This window comes from Chiloscyllium plagiosum, unplaced genomic scaffold (genome assembly GCF_037043375.1).
Source record: "Chiloscyllium plagiosum isolate Xiang-an unplaced genomic scaffold, Cpla_swu_hap1 HiC_scaffold_4, whole genome shotgun sequence".
Lineage (NCBI taxonomy): Eukaryota > Metazoa > Chordata > Chondrichthyes > Orectolobiformes > Hemiscylliidae > Chiloscyllium > Chiloscyllium plagiosum.
Window position 1 is genome coordinate 98,655,768 of NW_028270142.1, and position 24,148 is coordinate 98,679,915.

At 38.9% G+C, this 24,148-nt stretch overlaps 1 protein-coding gene across 4 annotated transcripts in view; it reads left to right on the forward strand.

Annotated features, from left to right (window-relative positions):
- wwp1 (WW domain containing E3 ubiquitin protein ligase 1) overlaps positions 1–24,148 on the forward strand; it is a 161,450-nt gene that overhangs the window by 99,464 nt on the left and 37,838 nt on the right. For all 4 annotated transcript variants that reach the window (XM_043688142.2, XM_043688141.2, XM_087986505.1 and 1 more), the window contains exons 7-15: positions 6,800–6,978; positions 7,934–8,360; positions 10,572–10,667; positions 10,754–10,928; positions 11,361–11,415; positions 12,065–12,149; positions 13,415–13,543; positions 17,889–17,961; positions 18,096–18,167. In XM_043688142.2, coding sequence (XP_043544077.1) covers positions 6,800–6,978; positions 7,934–8,360; positions 10,572–10,667; positions 10,754–10,928; positions 11,361–11,415; positions 12,065–12,149; positions 13,415–13,543; positions 17,889–17,961; positions 18,096–18,167 — 1,291 coding nt within the window. The remainder of the gene's footprint in view (positions 1–6,799; positions 6,979–7,933; positions 8,361–10,571; positions 10,668–10,753; positions 10,929–11,360; positions 11,416–12,064; positions 12,150–13,414; positions 13,544–17,888; positions 17,962–18,095; positions 18,168–24,148) is intronic.

The window sequence follows — 24,148 nt, forward strand, 5'->3', positions numbered from 1 at the left end:
CCCCCTCACTTCCCTCCAAGGCCCCAAGGGATCCTTCCATATGCGTCACAAATTCACCTGCACCTCCACACACATCATTTACTGCATCCGCTGCACCTGATGTGGCCTCCTCTACATTGGGGAGACAGGCCGCCTACCTGCGGAACGTTTCAGAGAACACCTCTGGGACATCCACAACCAACCCAACTGCCCCGTGGCTGAACACTAACTCCCCCTCCCACTACGCCAAGGACATGCAGGTCCATGGCCGCCTCCATCACCAGACCATGGGACACACGAAGCCTGGAGGAAGTGTGCCTCATCTTCCGCCTAGGAACCCTCCAACCACAAGGGATGAATGCAGATTTCTCCAGCTTCCTCATTTCCCCTCCCCCCTCCTTATCTCAGTCCCAACCCTCGGACTCAGCACCGCCTTCTTGACCTGCAATCTTCTTCCCGACCTCTCTGCCCCCACCCCCTCTCCGGCCTATCTCCCTCACCTTAACCTCCTTCCATCTATCGCATTCCCAATGCCCCTCTCCCAACCTTTTATCTTAGCCTGCTTGGCACACCTTCCTCATTCCTGAAGAAGGGCTTTATGCTCGAAACATTGATTCTCCTGCTCCTTGGATGCTGCCTGACCTGCTGCGCTTATCCAGCAACACATTTTTCAGCTCTGATCTCCAGCATCTGCAGTCCTCACTTTCTCCATAAGGTAGAAGAGAAGAATTAGGCAATTTGGTCCATCAAGTTCTTCTGCCATTCGATCACGGCTGATATATTTCTCAACCTCATTCTCCTGCATTTGCCAATCAAAACATTATCTATCTCTGTCTTAAATACACTCAGTGAATTGGCCTCCGCAGCACTCTGCAGCAATGAGTTCCATAGAAATGCCTCCAAAATTTAGTTCTAAAGAGCTGTCGCTTCATTCTGAGGCTGTGCCCTAGGGTCCTTGTCTCTTTTACTGGTGCAGACATCATTTCCATATCCACTCTATGCAAGCCTCTCAATCAGATCACCCTTAAGACTTCTAAACTCCATAGACTTCAGACCCAGAGTCCTCAACAGCTCCACATAGGACAAGCCTTTCATCCCTGTGGTTGTTCCTATTGACCACCTCTAATGCCTCTGTGTCCTTCCTTAGATCTGGGACCCAAAACCGCTCAATATTACAAATGTGATCTGACTACAGCCTTGTGCAGCCTCAGCAGTACATCTTTGCTCTTGTACTCTAGCCTTCTTGAAATGAATGCTCACATTGCATTTTCCTTCTACAATTGCCAGTTGAACCTTAACCTTTAGAAAATACTGAGCTAGGAATCCCAATCCCTTTGTGCTTCAGATTTCCAAATTCTTTCCTGTTTAGAAAATGGTTTTTACCTGTATTCTTGCTAAAAAAAAAAATGTGCATCACCCCCCACTTTCCCACATTTTATTTCATCTGGCACTTTGCCCGTTCTCCTAGCCTGTCTGTTTTTCTGCAGCCTTCCCACTTCCTCAACATCACCTGCCCCTCCACTTGCCTTTGTGTCATCTGCAAATTTAGCAATAATTCTCTTGGTTCACCATATGGACAAGCGAACTAATAATGTGAATATTATGGTCCCAACATGGTCCCCTGTGGAACACTATTCATTATTGACTGCCATCCTGAAAAGATCCCTTTATTTTTATTCTCTGCCTGTCAATTCAAATTGCTTGCTAGGACAGAATTATATCCACTTTTTAAAGAGTGCTTAGGACCAGTAAATTACTTTTGATTTGATGTATTATTATCTTATGTTTCTAGGTACAGTGAAAACTTCTGTTTTGCGTGCAGTACAGGCAGATCATACCATGCAAAATGTATAGGGTAGCAGAACAGAGCAAAGAATAAACGTTATGGCTGCAGAGAAGGTGGACAGAGAGCAAGATCAGCATTAAATTTAAAATTTGAGAGGTCAATTCAACAAGCTAATAGCAACAGGGAAGAAGCTTTTATGTGTATACAAACTTTTATATCTTGTACCTGACTGAAGAGGGTGGAAAAGAGTATAACTAGGGTGGGAGGGCATCAGCTATTGAATATTTTACTTTTAAAGAACCAAAATCTAATTAAGCAATAAAGATATGCATCACTGTAAACAGATGTCTTGCAAACAGGGACTCGAGAGCTAAAATGTATTTACTTCAAAAGAATGTGATGGCAGCAATTCTTAAAACAGTGACAACAGAATAATTGTATTATAATGACCAACAGTCCATAAGACCATAAGATATTGTAGCAGAATTGGGTCATTGGACTCGTTGAGTCAGCTCCACCATTCGATAAAATTGTCTGCTGTCTTCCTGTAACACGTAATGCCCTTACTAATCAAGAACCTATCTCTGTCTTAAATACATTCAATGATTTAGCTTTCACAACCTTTTGTTGCAATGAGTTCCACATATTCACTACCCTCTGGCTAACAAAAATCTTCCTTCTGTGTTCTAAACACTGAGTCTATGCCCTCGAGTCCTAGTATCTCATTAGTAGAAGCATCTTCCCCACAGTCACTCTGTGCAGGCCTCTCAGTATTCCATAAGTTTCAATCAGAACTCCCCTCATCCTTCTAAACTCTTGGAGTACAGATCAGGAGTCCTCAACGGATCCTCATATGACAGACTTTCATCCTCAGACTCATTCTTGTAAACCTCCTCTGGACCATCTCTAATGCTGGCACATCCTTCCTCAGGTACAAGGCCCAAAACTGCTTTTAGTTTCAAATATGGTCTGACTAGAGCCATAGACAGCCTCAGCAGTACATTTCTGTTCTTGTATTCTCGCCCTCTTGAAATCAATATTGGCATTGCAATTGCCTTCCTATCTGCCAACTTAAACTATGTGTTAACTTTAAGAGAATCCTGAGCTAGGACTTCAAAGTCCTTTTGTGCATCTGATTTCTGAAACCTTTCACCATCTAGAAAATAGAGTAGCCTTCTATTCTTCTGACCCAATATGTATGACCTCTCCCCTTTTCCACATTTATATTCCATCTGCCACTACATTGCCCACTCTCCTAGCCTATCCAAATCTTTCTGTGGCCTCCCTGCCATCTCAACACTATCTCTCTCTCCACCTATGTTTGTGTCATCAGTGTTGATAACTAAATTAGAGCAAAATATGTTACATTGTTTGAATGCCATACAGTTGCAATAAGAAAATTATTCTAACACTGTGCCATTATTTAAGAAAGGTGGTAAGGAAAAGCCAGGGAACTATAGACTTGTGAGCATGAAGTCAGTGTGGGTAAGTTATTGGAGGGGATTCTGAGGAACAGGATTTATAGTTGGAAAGGCAAGGACTGATTAGGGCTAGTCAGCATGGTTTTGTGCATGGGAAATTGTCTCACCAACTTAACCAATTTCTTTGAAGGTTTCATAAAAAGATTTACAAAGATGTTGAAAAGAATTAGAGGATTTGAACTATAGGGAGGCGCTGAATGCACTGGGATTTCTTTGCCTGGACTGTTGGAGGCTGAAGGGTGATGTTATAAAGGTTTATGAAATCATGAGATGCATGGGTATGGTGAAAGTCAAGGTCTTTTTCCTAGTGCAAGGGAGTCCAAAACTGGAGGGCATAGGTTTAAGGTAAGAGGGGAATGATTTAAAAGCAACCATTTCGCACAGAGGGTGATGTGTGTGTGCAGAATGATCTGTCAGAGTAAGTGGTGGAGGCGAGTACAATTACTACATTTAAAAGGCATCGGGATGGGTACATAAATAGGAAGGGTTTAAAGAGATATGGGCCAAATGCTGGCAAATGGGATAAACCAAAGGATCTGTTTCCATGCTGTATAACTCTGACTCTAATTCATGCGCATAACCATTCACTTTTAAAAATGTAAGATTACAGATGCAATGAAGGCTTATCAAAACTGCACGAGCAATTGAAGCTTGCCACAACAAGCCACAAAAATGCACAATAGAATAAGTATTCTATTGCTATTTATGCTGTAAATCAGGAAGTAAATTTTTTACAGAGCCACACACCCGAAAGAAAAATGTTTACGTATGCAGGATCAAATAACAAACAACACATGAGCCTGAAATAAAACTATAATCAAAATTTGGGAGTGTAGTGAGAATGGCATCAGGCAATGATCGCCCCTTATATTAGTTCAGCATCTTTATCATAGTAAAACATGCAAATGTGATTCACAGAAGTTTTATAAACCAACATTTGACATCAAGCTCCTTGAAATATTAGAGGCACTGACCAAGTACTTAATGAAGATGTAGGTATCAAAGTCTTAGAGGAGGCAAGAGAAGTCGAGATTTAGGGAGGGACTTTGGAGCTAAATGCCATGAAAAATGTTCATAACTGTTTTATCTCACTAATGTTTTTCTTACTCATCTCTCATCCTTCTATGACAATTTATAAACTTTGTTTCACTCTTCATAAAATATTTGGGTTCTGTCTCTATTGTTCATCTCTGTTATTCTTTAGGAGTCAGCAATCTGAAAGATACCTCTTGGGGTGTATTTCCCAGTGTTGGATGCAGGGAAAATTCCCTTGACTTCACATTGTCTTGTTTGTGCTGCTGATATTCCATCTTGTTCACATATGTATTCTGTCTTTTGAATGATTTGCAAACTCATCTGATGCTTCCTGAGAACTTTATTCTTTCCATTTTCTCAGCAAACTTTCCTGTGATAAAAATGTGAAACTGAGTTGTATCCAATATAAGTTCTGATAACCTGCTTTTTCCCACCTTCCATCACCCTTCCTTTCCCTGCATGTACGTACTAATCCAACTCATCTGCTATCTGTAAACCTTTTTTGATTTGTTTATCAGAAGTGACAAGGGCACATTTATTGACCGTCCCTGATTACACTTCAGAAGGTGAATTTATTGGTCGTATAACCATTGAGAGTATTTAGCTAGGATTGTCTGGACTGAGGTTTGAACCCTTGCGCCTTCTGAATCAGAGGCAGGGATGCTAATGCTAAGCTAAAGATTTTCTCCGTATTTATGATTTTCTAAATAATAACTTATGTAGTTCAATTTTATCAAATCCTGAAAATTTTATTTAATGAATTTGGAATTTGATATTCAGTTACTGTCAATCAGTTGGTTTTCATATAAGCTTTATATAGCATAACTACTGCTTTTTGTTTTAAAAAGTGTCCTCCAATATTTGTGAACAGTGCTTTGTAATATTGGTATGTAGATATGTTTGTTTCCATTTAGGAACATGGGTACATGGAAGCTATTCAGCCTCTCTCTCATTCTAGATCATAGCCGATCATCTACCTCAACATTTTTCTGCGCGATCCTACATCCCCTGATGTAACTAGTAACTAGAAATTCATCAGTCATAGCTGTTAACATAAAATTACAGAGGTGTATTGATAGCCTTGGTGAATGAGTGAAGCTGTGATAGATGGAGTGCAAGTGTGAGGTTATTCCCTTTGTACTGACAAAGCATAGATCAGTACTTACTCAATGGCATAAAGTTAAATATAGTGGATGCCCAAGAAATTCGGGGGTTCAGGTGCATAGATGTTTAAAATTGCATGGACAACTGCAGAAAATAGTCAGAAACTTAATGGAATACTGGCTTTTGCATCTAGAGGACTGGAGTTTAGGGATGCAGAAGTTATGCTGTAACTATACAAAACCCTGGTTAGACACCATTTGGAGTACTGAGAGCAGATCTGGGCACCACTCCTTATGAAAGGCATATTGGCCTTGGAGGGAGCATGACATAGATTAACAAGAATGATACCTGGACTTCAGCGGTCCAGGAGAGATGTCAGGGGCACTTCTACACACAAAGAATGATCGATGTTTGGAGCTTTGTTCCCCAATGGCAATTGATAGATCAGTTATTAGTATTAAATCTGAGGTAGATAAATTTTTGTGAAGCAACGATATTGAGGAATGTGGGCCAAAGATAGGTATATGGAGTTAGGCCACAGATCAGCCATGATCTCATTAAATGGCAGAACAGGCTCAAGGAATTGAATAGCTAACTCCCGTTACCTATGTTCCTGTATTGAATGTACTCTGACTGAGCCTCCACAGCCCTCTGAGGTTCAGAACTCCAAAAATATGCTATCAGTTGAGTGATGGAGCTCCTTTTCATCTTAATCCAAACTGGCTTGCCACTTATTCTGAGACTGCCGCCCTCTTGGTTCTAAACTCCTTTTACCATCCAGCCAAAGGAGACATTCTTTCTACATCCACCTTGTTTAATCCTTTTAAGAATTTTGTAACTTCCAAGGAGTTTAGCTCTCATTCTTCTAAACGCCAGAGCATACTCAATCACCCCTCATTGACCAGATGCTATGAAATAGCTAATTAGTGTATAGAGGAACCTCCAGGGTAGCCTTACAGTCAGGGAAAGTGGCAGGACTTATCCACACTTAATTAACCTACCAAAGCCATGGTGAAATGATATGGGTTCAGAAGGAAAAAAATTGGACATAATTCCCGTTGTTATCCAGTGTTGAGTCACTATGTTCAAAGTGTTCGCATTTGTAATTTGGATGAGGACCACCTGGACTTGACTATAGTCACTTCCCTTGGATAGGTAGTATACATAAAAAAAACTTCACACAAGTCACCCTCAGAAAGAGGGAAAAAAAAAGAGTAAAAGGTTTCATGTATGAAAGATTTATGAGCACAAGTAAAAGGAGTAGGCCAAATGGAGCCTTGAACATGCGCTGCCATTAATAAGGTCGTGGAAGATTTAACTTCATTAGGGAGGAATTGTGAATGAGTGAGGTATTTTCACCAGCAGTGACATTTCAGTAGCTTCTCATGTGTTAACTTGAAATTTTGTTTTCAAGATCTAACACAGAAACCTCCAACTGTGCAGACAGTCCATCAACAAGTTCTTCACGGCAGTCTGCTGCTAGTTCTCCGATTGTGAATGGAGAGAGTAATCGTTCTCCGTGTCCTTTAGCTGCCAGGCCTAAAAGTGCAACAGCGCCAAAAAGTTTCACCACTGAAAGCTCCAGCAATACTGGTAAGAGTTTGTGGGTGGTTTGATAAGTGTCAAGAGGAACATGTGTTTATGTAGTGCCTTTTACAATTTCAGGCTGTCCTATGCAATTTACAACCAATTAGGTACTTTTGAAGTCTCATTACTACTTTAAAATAGGAAGCATAGCAGCCATTTTGCATAAAATAAGATTTCACTAATAGCAACGTGATAAAAAATATATTGCTACCATGATTGAGTGTTTCAGATCTAAATATCTGAGAATACGGTGGAGTCAGATTGTGATTCTCAGTAAAGAATTAGATAAAAGTGTGAGGTGCAAACATTTGCAGACCACGGAGGAATGATCTGAGGATTCGGGCCTGGTTGATTTGCTGTTGCAGAGATCTGGCATGAGCCCAGTATGCTGGATGGCCACTTCCAGAGCTATAATTATTCTGTGATTATGTTTGTTTATCCCATTTGTTGAGGGATCAGTGTCAGTAGTTGCTCAGTTTGTGACAAAAGGTAGGATATCGAAAGCGGAGGATACCAGGGAGCAGTTGTAAATGGCCTAAAAATGTAAGTTTGTACTAGTTGAAAATATAATGCACTTTTACCTACCTGTACCATCATCTAGAAAAATGAACAGAAAAGATGAACATTGTATTAGGAAGCCTGATAGATAAATAACATTTTTGATGGAAATAATGGTAAGTACAGAAATATTCAATCAAAAGTAATTTTAGGTATTATCTAGAGGTAGTAGTACTCGAGTGATGCACGAAATGGTTCACAGGAAGTGTGCTTAAGGTACACATTTCCTAATGTATGAATGCTAACATTTTTAGTACTTTGCAGAAGTAGCACAAACATCAGTAATTTACACCAGATTATTAAAAGAAAATAGATGGAAGGTTCAAATTTTATACAGACATTTGTTTCACAATAGTGGATAGATAGTTGTCTGATTTCTTATGTTTTATTTATTTTTGTCCAGTAAATGGAGAACCAACACCAGCAGCCCCTCCAACACCTCCATTGACATCATCGACTTCTTCACCAACGGTAACTGTGACTATGACATCTAATAGTGGAGTTCTCACAGAATCTACAGAGAACTCCATCACCATGGTTTGCACTACTGCTACTAGTACTACTACTACTGGTACAACTTCACCTTCAATGTCTGCAGCAAGTTTAGCAGAGACAACTACAGCTGCTGCAGGGATTAGCACAACATCCACAACCACCACATCTAGCAGTGCAACTGCTAATGCTCCTACAGCAGCCACAACAATGGAGTCCACCACCAGAAACAATACAGAGACAGACAGTGGTAAACCTAGACATTCATCTTCAAATGCATCTGCTGGGCCTGTAAGACAGCAACCGAACAGCATTAGCACAGAGCCTTTGCCAGCTGGGTATGTACTTGATTCTGATTTTGTTTCTAATAGTAATAATCAAACATTGTTGTAAAATTGGAGACTGCAGGTAGTTCTTCTATAATGTGATGGTTGAGTTCTTGTAACCCCATGTTTCAAAAGAAATCACACTTTCGAAACAGCACTTAGTGTTGGTGATGTAATCGCGTTACAGTCAACACGGTTTAAAAGCTTGTGCTTTAGAAACAATGTCTCCAATTTGTTAGTTGCGTTATTGCGAATTCACGCTAATGAAATGCCCGTTAGCAGGATGACTTGTACTGAGAAAAAACCTATCAAAATATATACCGCTGTCTTTGAATTAGTTCTATTAAACAGTAGCATGACTCACTTGATTAATTCAAACATGTCTGACTTATCAATTGCTTTTAAAATGTTTGCATCGTATTTTCCAAAATAAGCCAAGTGGAGGATTTGCAAAATTGTAAAGAAGAATCATATTCACAGAGCTGTAAATAATTTGTACTCTAAGCTCTCAGGGTGCATTATTTTCTCTTAAAATATGCATATGCAATTATTTTTAATGGTGGAGATTCTCCACAATCCTTGATCAAATCTGATTCTATAACTAATATTCATGTATCATAAGAGGGCTTTTGTATTTCGTATATTATTGGTTTGCCAACTCTCCCACTTACCATGCCTCTGTTCAGGTGGTGATTCATATGAGGATGCGGTTTGAGTAGCATTTATTTGTTAGTCTATGGATTGTGTATTCGGCATTTGGTATCTATATATTTCATGTAGGCCTCTCTAGATAACAAGTAAAAATAGTAACCTGGCACTATCTGTCATCCTTCCTGATCTCACTTTTCAGCTGAACAACCTGTGATCAGCTGCGCTGCTGATAGTGCCAGTTGATTAAATTTGGCAAATTTAGCAAGTGCTAAGAGATTAAATCTGGCAATTTGCTGGCATGTGCTTCACTAACATCTGTGGTTGCATTTAGTTGATCTTTTATATGCATATATTATTGGTTAAAGAAAGCTTTTACTTCCAATTTATTTTTGATTCAGTGCTAATAATATATATTATGCAATGACTTCAGAGAGTACGAATGTTCATAATTGGCTAATCTGGATTGAAATTTCTGCTGAGTATTGTTTGTGTTTTTAAATTTAAAAAAACAAGACATGACAAGTTGGCACTTCGCTAACTCCTGCTCAGTATCCATTTCCCTCCATCTCTCCTTAATTCATCCAGGCATGTTGTACAGTTATTTTTATTTATTCGTGTGATAATTGTCCTTGTGAAGGTGGCTGTGAGCAGCCGCTTTGAACTGCTGCAGTCCATTTTGAGGTAGGTGCAACTGCAATTTATGGAGACATTTCCAAGATTTTGACCCAGTGACACTGAAGGAACAACTATATACTTCCAAGTCAGGATGGTGAGTGGCTTGGAGAGCAACTTGCAGATAATGGTGTTCCTATGTATCTTTTCCCCTCGTCCATCTGGATGGTAGTGGTCGTGGGTGCTTAGTATGCTGTCAAATGACATTTAGTGAGTTTCTGCACAGCATCTTATGGATGGTACATGCTGCTGCTATTGTGCACTGGTGATGGCGGTAGTAAGTGTTTGTTGATGTGGTTGAAGACTACCTAAGTATGAATTATTGTAAACTTAATTTGTACTAATATTGTTTATTGTTAAATCAAGTATGAGTATTGGGAATTATGTTTTTAGAAATGTAAAGTATTGTTGCAATACTGCTGCTTTCACAACACAAAGATGGCAAGTTATCTAAACATTAAATGCATTTTATAAGTTGTTCCAACAACATTAGGGTAGCATTGTTGAAGGATGTTGTGCTTGGTTGCATGTCCTTGATCTAAATTTTATCATCAAGAGTTTTCTTTGTGAAGACTTGTCCAAAAAACAAACGGAGGAAATTAACGCACTGTCAACTTTAGCTTTATTTGTCCCTTTAATACAAGTCAATACAGAAAAATAAGTGCACCAGAACTCAATATGAAGAGAGAGGAAAAAAATTTAAAATGATATTGTATTATTTGTGACGTTTTATGTCATGTAAAATATATCATTGTCATTTGTGACTGACTCTGAAAGAGCTATTTGTTTATGTTACTGTTTACTCTTTCACTGCCCTTTTAATCTCCTAGTTGTATGCAGTTTGTATGTGTGCAGATTATTTGAACAAACTCTTTCCTAAATTATTTCCATTTTATGAAGATGGGAGCAGAGGAAGGATCCTCATGGTAGAACATATTATGTTGATCACAACACAAGGACTACAACATGGGAAAGACCACAGCCCTTGCCGCCAGGGTAAGACATAATAGATTGAATTAATTACATACCTGTGTTTGTAAGAGGCTTTGAGTTATGTTTTTAAACCATGTTTTGTTTCTTAGTTGGGAAAGACGGGTGGATGATCGAGGCAGGGTGTACTATGTAGATCATAACACCAGGACAACGACATGGCAACGGCCAACAATGGAATCAGTCAGGAACTTTGAACAATGGCAATCTCAAAGGAATCAGCTACAGGGAGCTATGCAGCAATTCAACCAACGATACCTCTATTCGGTAGATGTTCCTTCACTTTGTTTCCTTCTTGAGTTTGCGTAACATTGCCAACAAGACCCATTTCATGTAGATAAAATATTTGCTACTTATCATTGACATTATATGTTTTGTCTATAAAGAATAGCAATATGTTTTTAATTTAGTTAGAAGCTTAAATTTACAACTTGTGTTACTCTGTGCTGCTTACTGATTAAGGCCAAATTCAGACCTCCAATCCCATGCAATGAATGCTGCTGCATAGCCAGGTGATTATTAGCAGCATACTTCCCTGCAGTTTGAAATAGAGGGTGCTTAATGCAGGTTTCCTTGGTGCCATGGCAATAATAGCCTAGGCTGAACAGGAGAAGGCTAATGATGCTGATCCTTCTTTCTGCATTTTGTAATGCATACTGGTTGAAAACAAAATACTAAACTTATTATTGTTTTCAACAGGCATCAATGTTATCGGCAGAAAATGATCCTCTTGGCCCTTTACCACCTGGCTGGGGTATGTTTGTCATAATTTTTGGAAAGATTATGCTGTACTGTGTTTAAAAAAAAAAAAAAAATGGTATCCATGAAGTAAATGCTTCAGAACACCAATCCTGCCTCTATATCAGAATAGCAGTAATTTGTGTCATTTGTTGAAAAGATACTACATATGATACCTTCAATAATGTTAGTGAACTATGTGCACATTAATTCAGGTTTACTTTAGCATTATTGAAAAGTTTAACTTTTTAAGTAAAAAGTATTCAATTTGATTGGCATGACTAATTTGCCTCTACTCTTTTTCTCATACTAAGTCAAACGTATTTGAAACAAGTTAAGAATTTATTTTAGCAATCTGGTAAGATATAAATTGATGAACACCGCAAAATGAATGGAAACTCAAATCCTGCATTTTTAAGATTTTGTTCTGATTACAATATGATAACTTCATATGACATTCTTTCAGTTGTTACACTGGGTTAGATCAAGGAGGAGAAATGTGGAGTAACAAAATTGGTGAAAATACACAAGTTTCTACATTGGACCTCACGAATACCAGTGCTGCTTCCCCCCTCCCTCAACCAAAACAAAACCAAGATTAAACTACCTTGAAGGAAATAGAGGAATGAAAAATAAAAGTTGTTCTTTGTTTTTCTCTGTGACAGAAAGGAGAGTGGATGCAAATGATAGAGTTTACTTTGTGAATCATAATACAAAAACCACTCAGTGGGAGGATCCAAGGACACAGGGGTAAGTATCTTGTAAGCATACTCATAGTTAAATAAATATCTTGATAGTTTAATTCCAACTGAAAGCTTAATGCATACTTGTATAATTGTTTCAACAGAAGCTTTTGAAGCATTAATTGTTTGTCGTAAAAGTCATGTGCTGTGTTGTTTCTTTAAGATGTTATGAAAATCTAAAATATTAAATAATTATGGTGACTTGTTAATTTCTAAATTAATACAGCTCAAAATCAAATTTTTTTGTTTCCTATATCAGATAACTAGCTGACTTATCATAGTTTTACTTCAGGAATTATTTAGAAGTTATCGATAATAAATACATTTTGTTTTGTGACTTACGCTGCTGATTCGGATTGTTCAATGATAAACAATCCAAAATCAAGAAAAATATAGACTCTCTATTGTTTTCAAGAACAGAAGAAATATTAGAGGCGATTATCAGAAGAGAATTATTTGCAAGATAATAACAAAAAATAGTAGTAGACTTAACTTTGGGAAGAAAAGTATTCTATCAACATGACCTTGTAATAAAAGTTAACTCCCAAACAGTTGATTTGACTTTGAATGTAACATATAGTCAGGAGTAGGCCACTTGGCCCTTTTTAGCCTGTTCCATCATTTAGTAAGATTGTTGTTAATCAGTTGTAGTCATAATTTTCACTTTCCTGCCTGTACTTTAAAACTCTTCACTACCTTGTCTATCAAAAATGTATCTAATTCAACCTTGAAAACATGTAGAGACCCAGTATCCACTACCTTCTGGGGAAAAAAAATATCCACATCCTCCTGAGAGAAAATAATAGTTTTCACCTTTTTCTTAAAAGGTAAGCCTTTTCTTCTTACTCTCTGTCCCCTAGTTTTTGTCGTCTCATATGAGGAGGCATTATTCTGGTATCCACACCATGCAGTTTCTCAGGATTAGATAGAAAGATCTTGAAGCTTGAACCCAAGCCAAACTTACCTTTTAATGGGGAGTGACATTGGCCACTTAGCCAACCCATTCCCAGAGGTGAATTGGCTAATTAAATATTTTAGTGAGGTTGGAAGTCTCTGATTTAACCTGCTTTGTGTCTTTAACTGTGGGAAATTTGGCATTTAAGGGAGAAGCATGGACAGTTTCAGGCAGAAGTTAGGTCCTTCTAGTCCTTAGCTTATCCTTATCTGACAATTTCCTGCTTTATAGAGAAAGGAATGTAACTCTGAACCTTGTATGTTCTATGACTGTAGTTAATTTTAGTTCCCTATTTTTATGATTCATTATTTGTGCAGTTTACAGAATGAAGATCCCCTTCCAGAAGGCTGGGAAATTAGATACACAAGGGAAGGTGTCCGTTATTTTGTTGATCACAACACTCGAACAACTACCTTTCAAGATCCCCGTACAGGCAAATCATCAGTGTAAGTCCTATTCTTCATCAAAGTTGTAGGAATTAAAAAGCTTTGTGTATTGAAATCATGCTCTAATTATATTGACATTTTTTTAAAGTTAGGTCTTTGTAATTTATATTTGAGAAATAGTTTAGATGTTTTTCTTTAATTGATTTAATATTTAAACTACTTTGTATAAATTCTTAGAAGTGTAACTTTCTTAGAATGTTGGTGAAAACGTTAAAAAACAGATTGAGAAAAGATTTTAATTCTACAGCTCTTTTTCTGCCCAGCTATTTTCTTATTGTTACCCTTTTGCACTCCACATTTTCTCTGCTCGTTTCACTGAGATCTCATTGCATGGGCTTTAAACTTACGTGATGTCCCATTCAGATAGCCACTATTCTTGCTGGAAACACTCAGCAAGTCTGACATCATCTGTGGAGAGAAGAACAGAATTAGTGTCTCAGGTCTGTGACCTTTAGTCAGAGGACATTTAATTTTCTGAATATTAAGCTCGCGATGTTGAATTGTGTTGATTGCCACCTTGCTGTCAGACCAGTTCAGGCTGTCTAATTCAGCACCGCTTAATGAATAAACTAGAAATGTCTTGCTCTGCATCCCTCACTAATTTGCAGTCTGAATTCATAGAGTCAGGAAGAAAGCTCTTACACGACCATTTATTCTTGCAAAAGAAGGTTTTTTCCAAAAATGTAATGTTCCTTTTCGTATGATTCAAGTTGATGTTTTGTAAGCAGCTAGATGATTTGGACAATACTCCCTAATCTTTCTCACATTTTGAGGTACAGAGAGAGGATGTCACTATGTATAAAGAAGTATTATGTTTACCTATATAATTTACATAATGTACAATCTTCAGTTATCACTTGATTGAAACATTTTCATTTAGTGCTTCAGGAAGAATTATCATTTGCCATTTAATAGAGAAGTCCACATGCTTCAATCTACATCAAGTGCCTTCAAGAAAGCAGGAGAGATAAATTAAGATGTTAATTTGAAAGTAAAACTTAAATAGATGCCAAAAAGGTGGGAGCCACAATATTTTGTTTTACAAAAAACAATTTTATAAGCATTTTAAGAAGTTAAAGGATAGTTAACGGGATGATAGGGCAAATTATTCAGAAAAAAAGGCAGAGAACATGACTGAATAAATATTAATGAAGAGGAAAAATTAATGTTGCAATGCAGGAGGAAGGAGTCAAAATACAGAAAAGGTAAAGATACATAGAAAACAATAGATTGAAATCACTGAGTCATCTAAATTGCTGAGGAAAGTTCAGCTGAAGATATAAGAATATCTAACCATGTTGTTTCAATTCTCCTTAAAAATAAGAACGGAAAAGTGACGAGCATTCTAATGACAGGGCAATCAGTCTGAAGTCATTGCGGATGCGAATAATGTGCAATGTAAAGAGCAAAATGGAATCTCATTTAGACAGCCATGGACTTTTCAGGAATAGCTACCAGACTAATTAAACTGACTGTTATTTAAAATACCAGAGAGGGTTATGAATCTAACTGGATATTCTAAAGTAAATTAATAAAGTACTTCATAACCGTATGGAGGTCTACAGCACAGAAACAGGCCCTTTAGGCCACTGAGTCTGCACCAGTCAAAAGCAAACAAAACTATTCCAGTACCATTTTCCATCACTGGGCCCACAACTTTATATGTATTGGCATTGAAGTTTCACAGCTAAATACTTTTGTAAATGCAGTGAGAGATTGTGCCTTTATTACAGACAGTATGTTCCAGATTCCCACTACCTTCTTGCATCTCCTCTAAACCACTTGCTCCTTAGCTTAAACCTATGCCTTTTGGTCATTTATCTTTCCATCAAAGGGTAAATTTTGCTTCCTTTCCACCCTGTCTCACCCCCTCTCATCCTCTCACAGCTTCATATATCTAAATCCTGTCAACCTGCTTCACTTACTGCTCCAAGGAAAACATCTTTGTCACTTCATAATCTCAATCTCTCTTTCTAAGTAAATCTCTGCAGCCCAGACAACATTCTGGTAAAACTCCTCTGCAATCCCTCCTATAATGTGGACTCCATCTCCACACAGGTAACAAAAGCACATATTTTTAAAGGGATAGGAAGCAGATTAGTAAGTAGTGAAAGATATTTTTCTGACTGGAGAGAAAAATTGCAATGTGATTTTCCAGAGGTAGTATTAAGACTCTTTCTTTTCTTAGTGTTTTCTGTTGGGTATGAGTAGTACAGTTATGAAGCTGTTAGAACCTTGGAGAGGGTTAAAAGAATGGTTACCTGGATGGTATTAGGAATGAGGAAATTCACTTAGGGTGAAATTGCAAACATGTGGATTGTTTTAAAAGCAAAGAAGCTTAAAAGACAACAATAGAGGCATTCAAAATTTGAAGGTTTTTCTTTAAAAAATAAGTAGGGAAAAGTATCCTCTCTGGCAAGAGGTTGGTGGTAATTTATTAGCTTGGACAGAGGATAGGCTGACAAACAAAGTAGAGCATGGGATAAATGGATTTTTTTTCTGGTTAGCAAGATGTAAGTAGAGGAGTCCCAGAGGATTCAATCCTTAGGATCCCAATTATTTACAGTCTATATTAATGACTAATAGAAGGTACTATAGCCAAATTTGCAGATGATACTAAAATAGATGGGACTCTAAGTTGCGATAAAGAAATAAATGTACAAATAGATATGGTGAATGGGCAGAAAATTTGGCAGAAGGAGTTTAACATGGATGTGAGATTATGCTTTTTGGTCTGATGAACAGCAAGGAATCTTACTGTATAAATGGAGAGAAACTTCAGAGTGCTTTTCTCTAGAGGGATTGAATATACTCCAGCATAAATCACAAAACGAATATGTAGGTGCAGCAGATAGTAAGGAAGACAAATGGAATTTTGAGGCACATACTACTAAAGGAATAAAGTACAGAAGTTAGGAAATGTTGCTGCAATTTATGAGGCATTAATGAGATCACACCTCGAGCAGTTTTAGTCTCCTTACTTGCGGAGGGATGTAATTGCATTGGAGACAGTTCAAAAGCGATTCACTAGCGATTCACTAGTGATTCCATAGGTGAGGGGGTTGGTTTTGTGAAGAGAAATTGAGCGTTTTGTCCTATACTCTCTAGAGTTTAGAAGAATGAGAGGAAATCTAATTGAGGTACACAAGATGTTAAAGGGGATTGACAAAATAGACGTAAAGAGGATGTTTTCTCTTAAGAGCAGTCTAGAAAAACAGGTCACAGTTTTGGGATAAGGTGTAGCAGACTTAAATCAGAGATGAGAAGTTACTTCTCTCAAAGGATTATGAATTTGTAGAATCCATTTCCCCAGTGGATGGGGTGGAGCATTAAGTGAATTTAAGGAGGAGATAGACAGATTTTCAATTAGTGTTGAAGAGATATGGGGAGCAAGCAAGGAAGTCTTTTGAGATTAGATCAACCGTGGTCGTATAGAATAGTGGACCAGGCTCCAAGAGCTGAAATGCCTACAGCTTCTGGTTCTTATTTTCTAAAATTAGAGATCTCTTCGTGCGCAAGTTTATTAAGGTATGAAATGCACTACTCGAAAGAGTGGTAAAATTAAATTCTGCAGAACCTTTCAAGAACCCTGAAAAATAACTTATCTGTGCGTTTACAAGGAAAAGGTAGAATATAGAGCAAAATTGGACTGATATAGACACGATGAATTGGTAGGCTTCTTCCTATGCTGTAAACATTTATAATTGTGTTTTAATGTTTTGAAAAGTATGTTTTTCTCAACAATACGTTTAGTGTAATATTGGGATTTGTTTTGACACCATGTTGTTTTAGGGAAACAATGGTCTTGTGGTATTATCGCCCAACTATTACTCCAGCAAGACTCATGTCATTTTTTGGGGACCTAAGTTTGAATCCCACAATGGCAGATGGTAAATTATGAATCCAGTAAAAATCTGGAATTAAAAGTCTAACGAAAGTCATTAAAATGTAATCGATTGTTGTAAAAACCCAACTAGTTCACATGGCCTTTTGAGAAGAGAATCTGTCACCATTATCCAATTTGGCCCACATGTGATTCCAGATCCAAACAATGCGGTTGATTCTTAACTACTCTCTGCACAATTAGGGATGGCAATAAATGCTGCTCCAGCGTGTCAAGTCCACATCCCATGGACAATTTCTTTTTTAAATCAAGCATTGATTAGTCTAGGATGCATCAGAGTCCCTGGTGCTGTTTGCATAATCAGATTTGTCTGTTGTTTTTGAAGGATTCATTATTCAAAATTTACACAATATTATTTAAAGGTATCTCAAAAGAATGTTTGAAAATTCAATTATTATCAATTTCTGTTATTTCTAATGGATGAAATGTAATTTTCCACAGTGCAAAGGGCCCACAGATTGCATATGAGCGCAGTTTTCGGTGGAAGTTGGCACATTTCCGATATTTATGTCAGGTAAATAATTTTCTTTTTCCACCACACTATTTTATTCTTAATCCTAAACTTTTAGAATCTATAATTACTGAGGTAGATTTTTCAGAAATTGAGTGAATGTAATTTTTTGTAATGTAATTACTTTGTTCTTTCAGTCTAATGCATTGCCCAGTCATGTAAAGATCACTGTATCTAGACAGACTTTATTTGAAGACTCCTTTCAACAAGTAAGTAGCTTGTCAGGTACCTGAAGTTCTTAATTAAAAACTTGAAACAAAGACTTAAGCTATCACTTTGAGTTGGAATTTCACAGAATTAAAAAAAATACATTTACTGTTTCTAACTATGCAACCGCATTTCACTGTATACAGATTTAGGTTTTGTGTATTCGGGGTGAGAAAATACCAGTCGTTCAGCTGATTCACTGTTCGTGCGTTAACAATCCTGTTGCTCCACTACTGGCTAGAGACAAAAAAAAACAAATAACTGAGAATTCCACAGAATATCTGCTTACACAATGAGAGGATTTGCACACTTTTTATTGAGACACGTCTCACTTATCCAAATAGTTTAGGTAGAGAATGGAAAGTGAGTAGGCAGGCAGCACTATTGCTGCTTTTAGCTTCTCTTGTTTTTGGATCACTGTAATGCTAGAAGATTGTTCTTCTCCATCTCCATGTCAGTTGCCCAAGCTTCACCCAATCTGTTAGTTTCTTGCCACTGCATTAGAGCACAGAACAGGCTCTTTGGCCCACGATGTTGTGCTGAGAATTAAACCCAATGTAAAATATAGTAACTTAACCTACGCACCCTCAACTCACTGCTATCCATATCCATATGCATATCCAGCAGTCGCTTAAATGTCCCCAATGACTCTGCTTCCACCACCACAGCTGGCAACGCATTCCATGCATTCACAACTCTCTGCGTAAAGAACCCACCTCTGACGTCTCCTTTATACCTTCCTCCTAATATCTTCAAGCTATGACTTCTCATACCAGTCAATCCTGCACTGGGGAAAAGTCTCTGGCTATTGACTCTATCTATTCCTCTCATTATTTTGTACACCTCGATCAGGTCTCCTCTCTTCCTCCTTCTCTCCAGAGACAAAAGTCTGGGCTTATTCAACCTTTCTTCATAAGGCAAGCCCTCCAGTCCAGGCAGCATCCTGGTAAACCTCCTTTGCACCCTCTCCAAAGCCTCTCTAGTAGGGCGACCAGATCTGTACACAATATTCCAAGTGTGGTCTCACCAGGGACTTGTAGAGCTGCAGCAAAACCTCGCGGCTCTTAAACTCGATCCCCCTGTTAATGAAAGCCCAAAACACCATATGCTTTCTGAACAGCCCTATCCAGTTGGGTGGCAACTTTGAGGAATCTATGTACTTGAACATCCGTATCCCTCTGTTCCTCCACACTGCCTAGAATCCTACCTTTAATCCCATATTCAGCATTCTGGTTCAACCTTCCAAAGTGCATCACTTCGCATTTATCCAGGTTGAACTCTATCTGCCATTTCTCAGCCCAGCTCTGCATCCTGTCTGTCGCATTGCAGTATACTATTGACAGCACCTCCAACCTTTGTGTCATCTGCAAATTTACTAACCCACCCCTCAACCTCCTCATCCAAGTCATTTATAAAAACTACAAAGAGAAGAGGCCCAAGAACAGAGCCCTGCTGGACCCCACTCAACACTGACCTCGAGGCAGAATACTTTCCATCTACAAGCACTCTCTGCCTTCTGTCAGCCAGCCAAGTCTGAATCCAGATAGCCAAATCTCCCTGTATCCCATACTTCCTGACTTTATGAATGAGCCTACCATGGGGGATCTTATCAAATGCCTTGCTGAAGTCCATATACACTACATCTACTGCTCAACCGTCATCTACCTGTCTTGACACCTCCTCCAAGAACTCAATAAGATTTGAGAGGCAGGACCTGCCCCTCACAAAGCCGTGCTGACTGTCTTTAATTACACTATGCTTTGCCAAATAGTCATAAATCCTATCCCTCAGAATTCTTTCCAAAACTTTGCTAACCACAGATGTAAGACTGACTGGTCTGTAATTGCCAGGGATTTCCCTATTACCCTTCTTGAAAACAGGAACAACATTTGCCTCCTTCCAATCCTCCAGTACAATTCCTTTGGAGAGTGAGGAGGCAAATATCCTTGCCGGTGGCTTAGCAACCACCTTTCTTGCTTCCCAGAGCACCTAGGATAAATCTGGTCTGGCCCTGGTGACTATCAATTTTAATGTTTTTCCAAAATGTCTAGCACATCAACTTCATTAATCTTGATCTGACCCAGACTGTATCCCAGCTCCTCTAAGTTTTCATTTACAGCAAGTTCCCTTTCCTTGGTGAAAACCGAAGCCAAAAACTCATTTAGGGCTTCCCCTATTTGCTCAGACTCTACGCACAAGTTCCCTACGCTATCCCTGATTAGCCCTACCTTCTCCCTGATCGTTCTCTTATTCCTCACGTACGAGTAAAATGCCTTTGAGTTCTCCCTAATCCTTCTTGCCAAGCCTTTTTCGTGCCCCCTCCTGGCTCTCCTCAGTCCAATTCTGAGTTCCTTTCTAGCTAGCCTGTATTCCTCTAAAGCTGTGCTAGATCCTTGCCTCCTCTACCTTGCGTAAACTGCCGCCTTCCTTTTGACGAGAAGTTCCTCTGTTCTTGTCATCCAAGGTTCCTTAATTTTATCCCTTCTTACCTGTCTCAGAGGAACAAATGCGTGCATCACTCGCAACAACTGCTCCTTAATTAGGGCACTGCAGACATGTCGAGACTTTCTGTGGAACAATTGCTCCCAGTCTGTACTTCCCAACTCCTGTCTGATAGCGTCATAATTTCCTTTTCCCCAATTAAATATCTTCCCTCGGTGCTCCTTTTACTCTCCAGGGTTGTGCTAAATGTGAGGCAGTTGTGATCACTTTCACCAAAGTTCTCTCCCATCGCGAGATATGACACCTGTCCTGGCTCGTTGCAGAGCACCAAATCCAAAATGGCCCCTCCCCTCGTCGGTCTGTCTACATGTAGCACCACAGTATAGGATGTATTGAAATTTATGGAGGGTGGTGCGTATGTTATTTGAAATAATTCAGATTGGTGTTAACAATCATATGTTGGGTGAGGCAATACACTAATGGAGAAAAATTATTGTTATGCAGTCACTGTATACCTTCAATTTAATGATGCATACGTGCTAAAATAATTGATTTAGATTAGATTTCCTACAGTGTGGAAACAGGCCCTTCGGCCCAACAAATCCACACCGACTCTCCGAAGAGCAGCCCATCCCCCCTGACTAATGCACCTAACACCATTACCAATTTAGCATGGCCAGTTCACCTGATCTGTACATCTTTGGACTGTACATCTTTGGACTGTGGGAGGAAACCAGATCACCCGGAGGAAACCCACGCAGACACTGGGAGTGTGTGCAAACTCCACACAGACAGTTGCCTGAGGCGGGAATTGAACACAGGTGTCCCTGGCACTGTGAGGCAGCAGTGCTAACCACTGAGCCACCGTGCCGCCCAGTTGATCCATGTTTGGATGGAGGTAAACTTTAATTCAAAGGTCAAATGGAATCCTCACTGAATGGCTTTTCAGTGTTAGAAAAATTCACTTAATCAGTTTACATTATATCAGTAAACCAGATATAACTGACTACAACCTGTTACTTCTGTCAAAGGTCACTTTTGACAGTATGCCCTCTTATTTTGATATAAGGGCACGTGCATTGTGTTCAATAATTTCATAAATGAGAGAATAGAGAACCATTGCAGCCAAATTGGTCTGATTGCATATTTGCATATAATATAATTGTAGCATATGGTAGTGTGTAAGCTGTAGATATGTTAAACATACCTGTTCTGCACATTATTGGAGAATGAGATAATTCAGTTAACATCTGCAAACTGGAATGCAAGATCATTTTTGAGAATAGAGAAATTTTAATCTATTATAACAAAGCTAATTCTTTTCATTCTTTTTGTAGTTTGGAGAATAGATGTCGACATGGGTAGAAGGACTGTAATTCTGAACTTTTTATTCCTTTATTTTTCTAAATTATTCCTATGATTTTGTATTTTTCTAATTTATTCCTAAGAATCTGAATCCTAAGTACCTTGGACCTAAGTTGATGCCATATCTGGCGACTTGTAAACTTCTCACTGTGCTCATTTGAGTACATGCGACAATAAAGCTGATTCTAATTCTTAGATTATGGATAACATCAAGAACCTTTTGCGTTTTGACTACACCATTGTTGTATAACTGGTGTTTGAATATCCTCTAAATCTGTACATAAGTAATATTTTTACACTGCACACATGTACATGTTAAATTAATTGTACAAATGGAGAATCATAGGATCCCTTGACTTCTGTGGTTATGCTTTCGTATCATTGTAGGATTGATTACTATGAGTTAGTCAAGGGGCAATTTTAAGAAGGTGGTGGGATTTGGAATGAGTTTTCCAGAGTATGAGCCTCTTGGTAGCCAGTGGGAAGATCATCAGTGGGAGGATGATGAGGGTTGGTGTAGGCAGGTGGACGGAGTTGGAGAAGTGCTCAGAACTTGAAGGATTGTGGATCTGGAGAACGCTGCAGAAAGAGTAAGACGTGAGGCAATGAGAGGAGTTGAACATGAATTAAAATTGAGGTGAAAATAAGAAAATGCTCCCTTGTGGCATTATCATAAGTCTTTAGAATTCCTACAGTGTGGAAGAATGCCATTTGGCTCATAAAGTCCACACCACTCCTCCAAAGAGCATCCCACCCAGACACCACCTGCTAACTCTGTCACAGGATGCACGTACGCGCACGCCCACACGCACACACACTCTCACCAACCCCCCCCCCCCCCCAACCCTTTCCCGTAGCTACACTGTGCAACACTAAAACCCGGTGCACGAGTGTGAGCAGAGGCGGGCAGAAACTAGTACAAATGACTTCAAGCCATGTCTGCAGCCACCAGAATCAATTTAACTGAGAACGGAGACTCCACAAGTCCAGACTTAACAAAATGTTTTTACTGATTTCACTTTTGTGATGTTGTTTTAAAAAAGAATTGTGCTTTGTCTTTCAATGGGTTTATCACTTAAAGTATTAATAGTCAAAGTATCTGGTGGAGCAGCATTGCCTAAAGGGAATGATAAACATAGGAACAAGAGTAGACCATTGAGCCTGCTCCAGCATTCAGTGATATCATAACTGATCTGTGGTCTAGCTCCATTTTCCTGCCTACGACTCCTATCACTTCATATATTTGCTTAAAAAAAGTGTTTATCTTAGATATAAAAATAGTAACTGCTCTTGCATCGATTACCATTTGCAAAAGAGAGTTACAAATAGCTAATACTCTTTGTGTAAAAGTGCTTCCTAACATCTTTCCTGAATGATTTGACTGTGCACTCCCCATCTAGGATTTTTACATTAGGAATAATCCTCGGCACAACATTGTGGACCAAAAGGCCTGTTTTGTGCTGTACTTTTCTCTGTTCTATGTTCTAAAATTGGCTTCATGGTGGTAGAAGGTTGCTTGTGTGACTGACGTCCAGTGGTATACCACAGGAATCTGTGCTGGGTTTCTTATTGTTTGTGATATATATAAACCATATAGATGAGAAATGTGGAAGGATTGGTAAATAAGTTTGCAGATAACATGAAGATTGGCTGGGTGGTTAGTAGTCAGGAAAACTGTCTAGGGTTACAGGAGGATGTGACACACTGGGCAAATGAGTGGCACTTGGAATTTAACTGTCAAAAAGTGTCAGGTGATGTACTTTGGAAGAACTAACAAGAAAAGGAAGCACTCAATGAATGGAGGGCACTAGGAAGCTCAGAGAAACAGATGTATCATGGTGTGCTTGTCCACAGGTTCTAGAATGCAGATTAATAGAGTGGTTGTGAAGCCATATGGGACACTTGCCTGCATCAATCATGGCATAGATTATTAGAGCAGGGAGGTTATGTGGGAGCTGTATAGGATTTTGGTTTGGCTGGAGTACTGTGTGCAGGAACATTGTGATTGTACTGGAGGGTGTTCACAGGAGATTCACCAGCAAGTTGCCTGGGATTGGGCCTTTTAGCTTTGAAGAGAGGCTTGATAAACTCAGGTTGTTTTCTTTAGAGCAAAGAAGGCTGAGGAGGGATCAGATTGAGGTGTGTTAAGATTGTGCGAGACATTGAGAAGACAGAG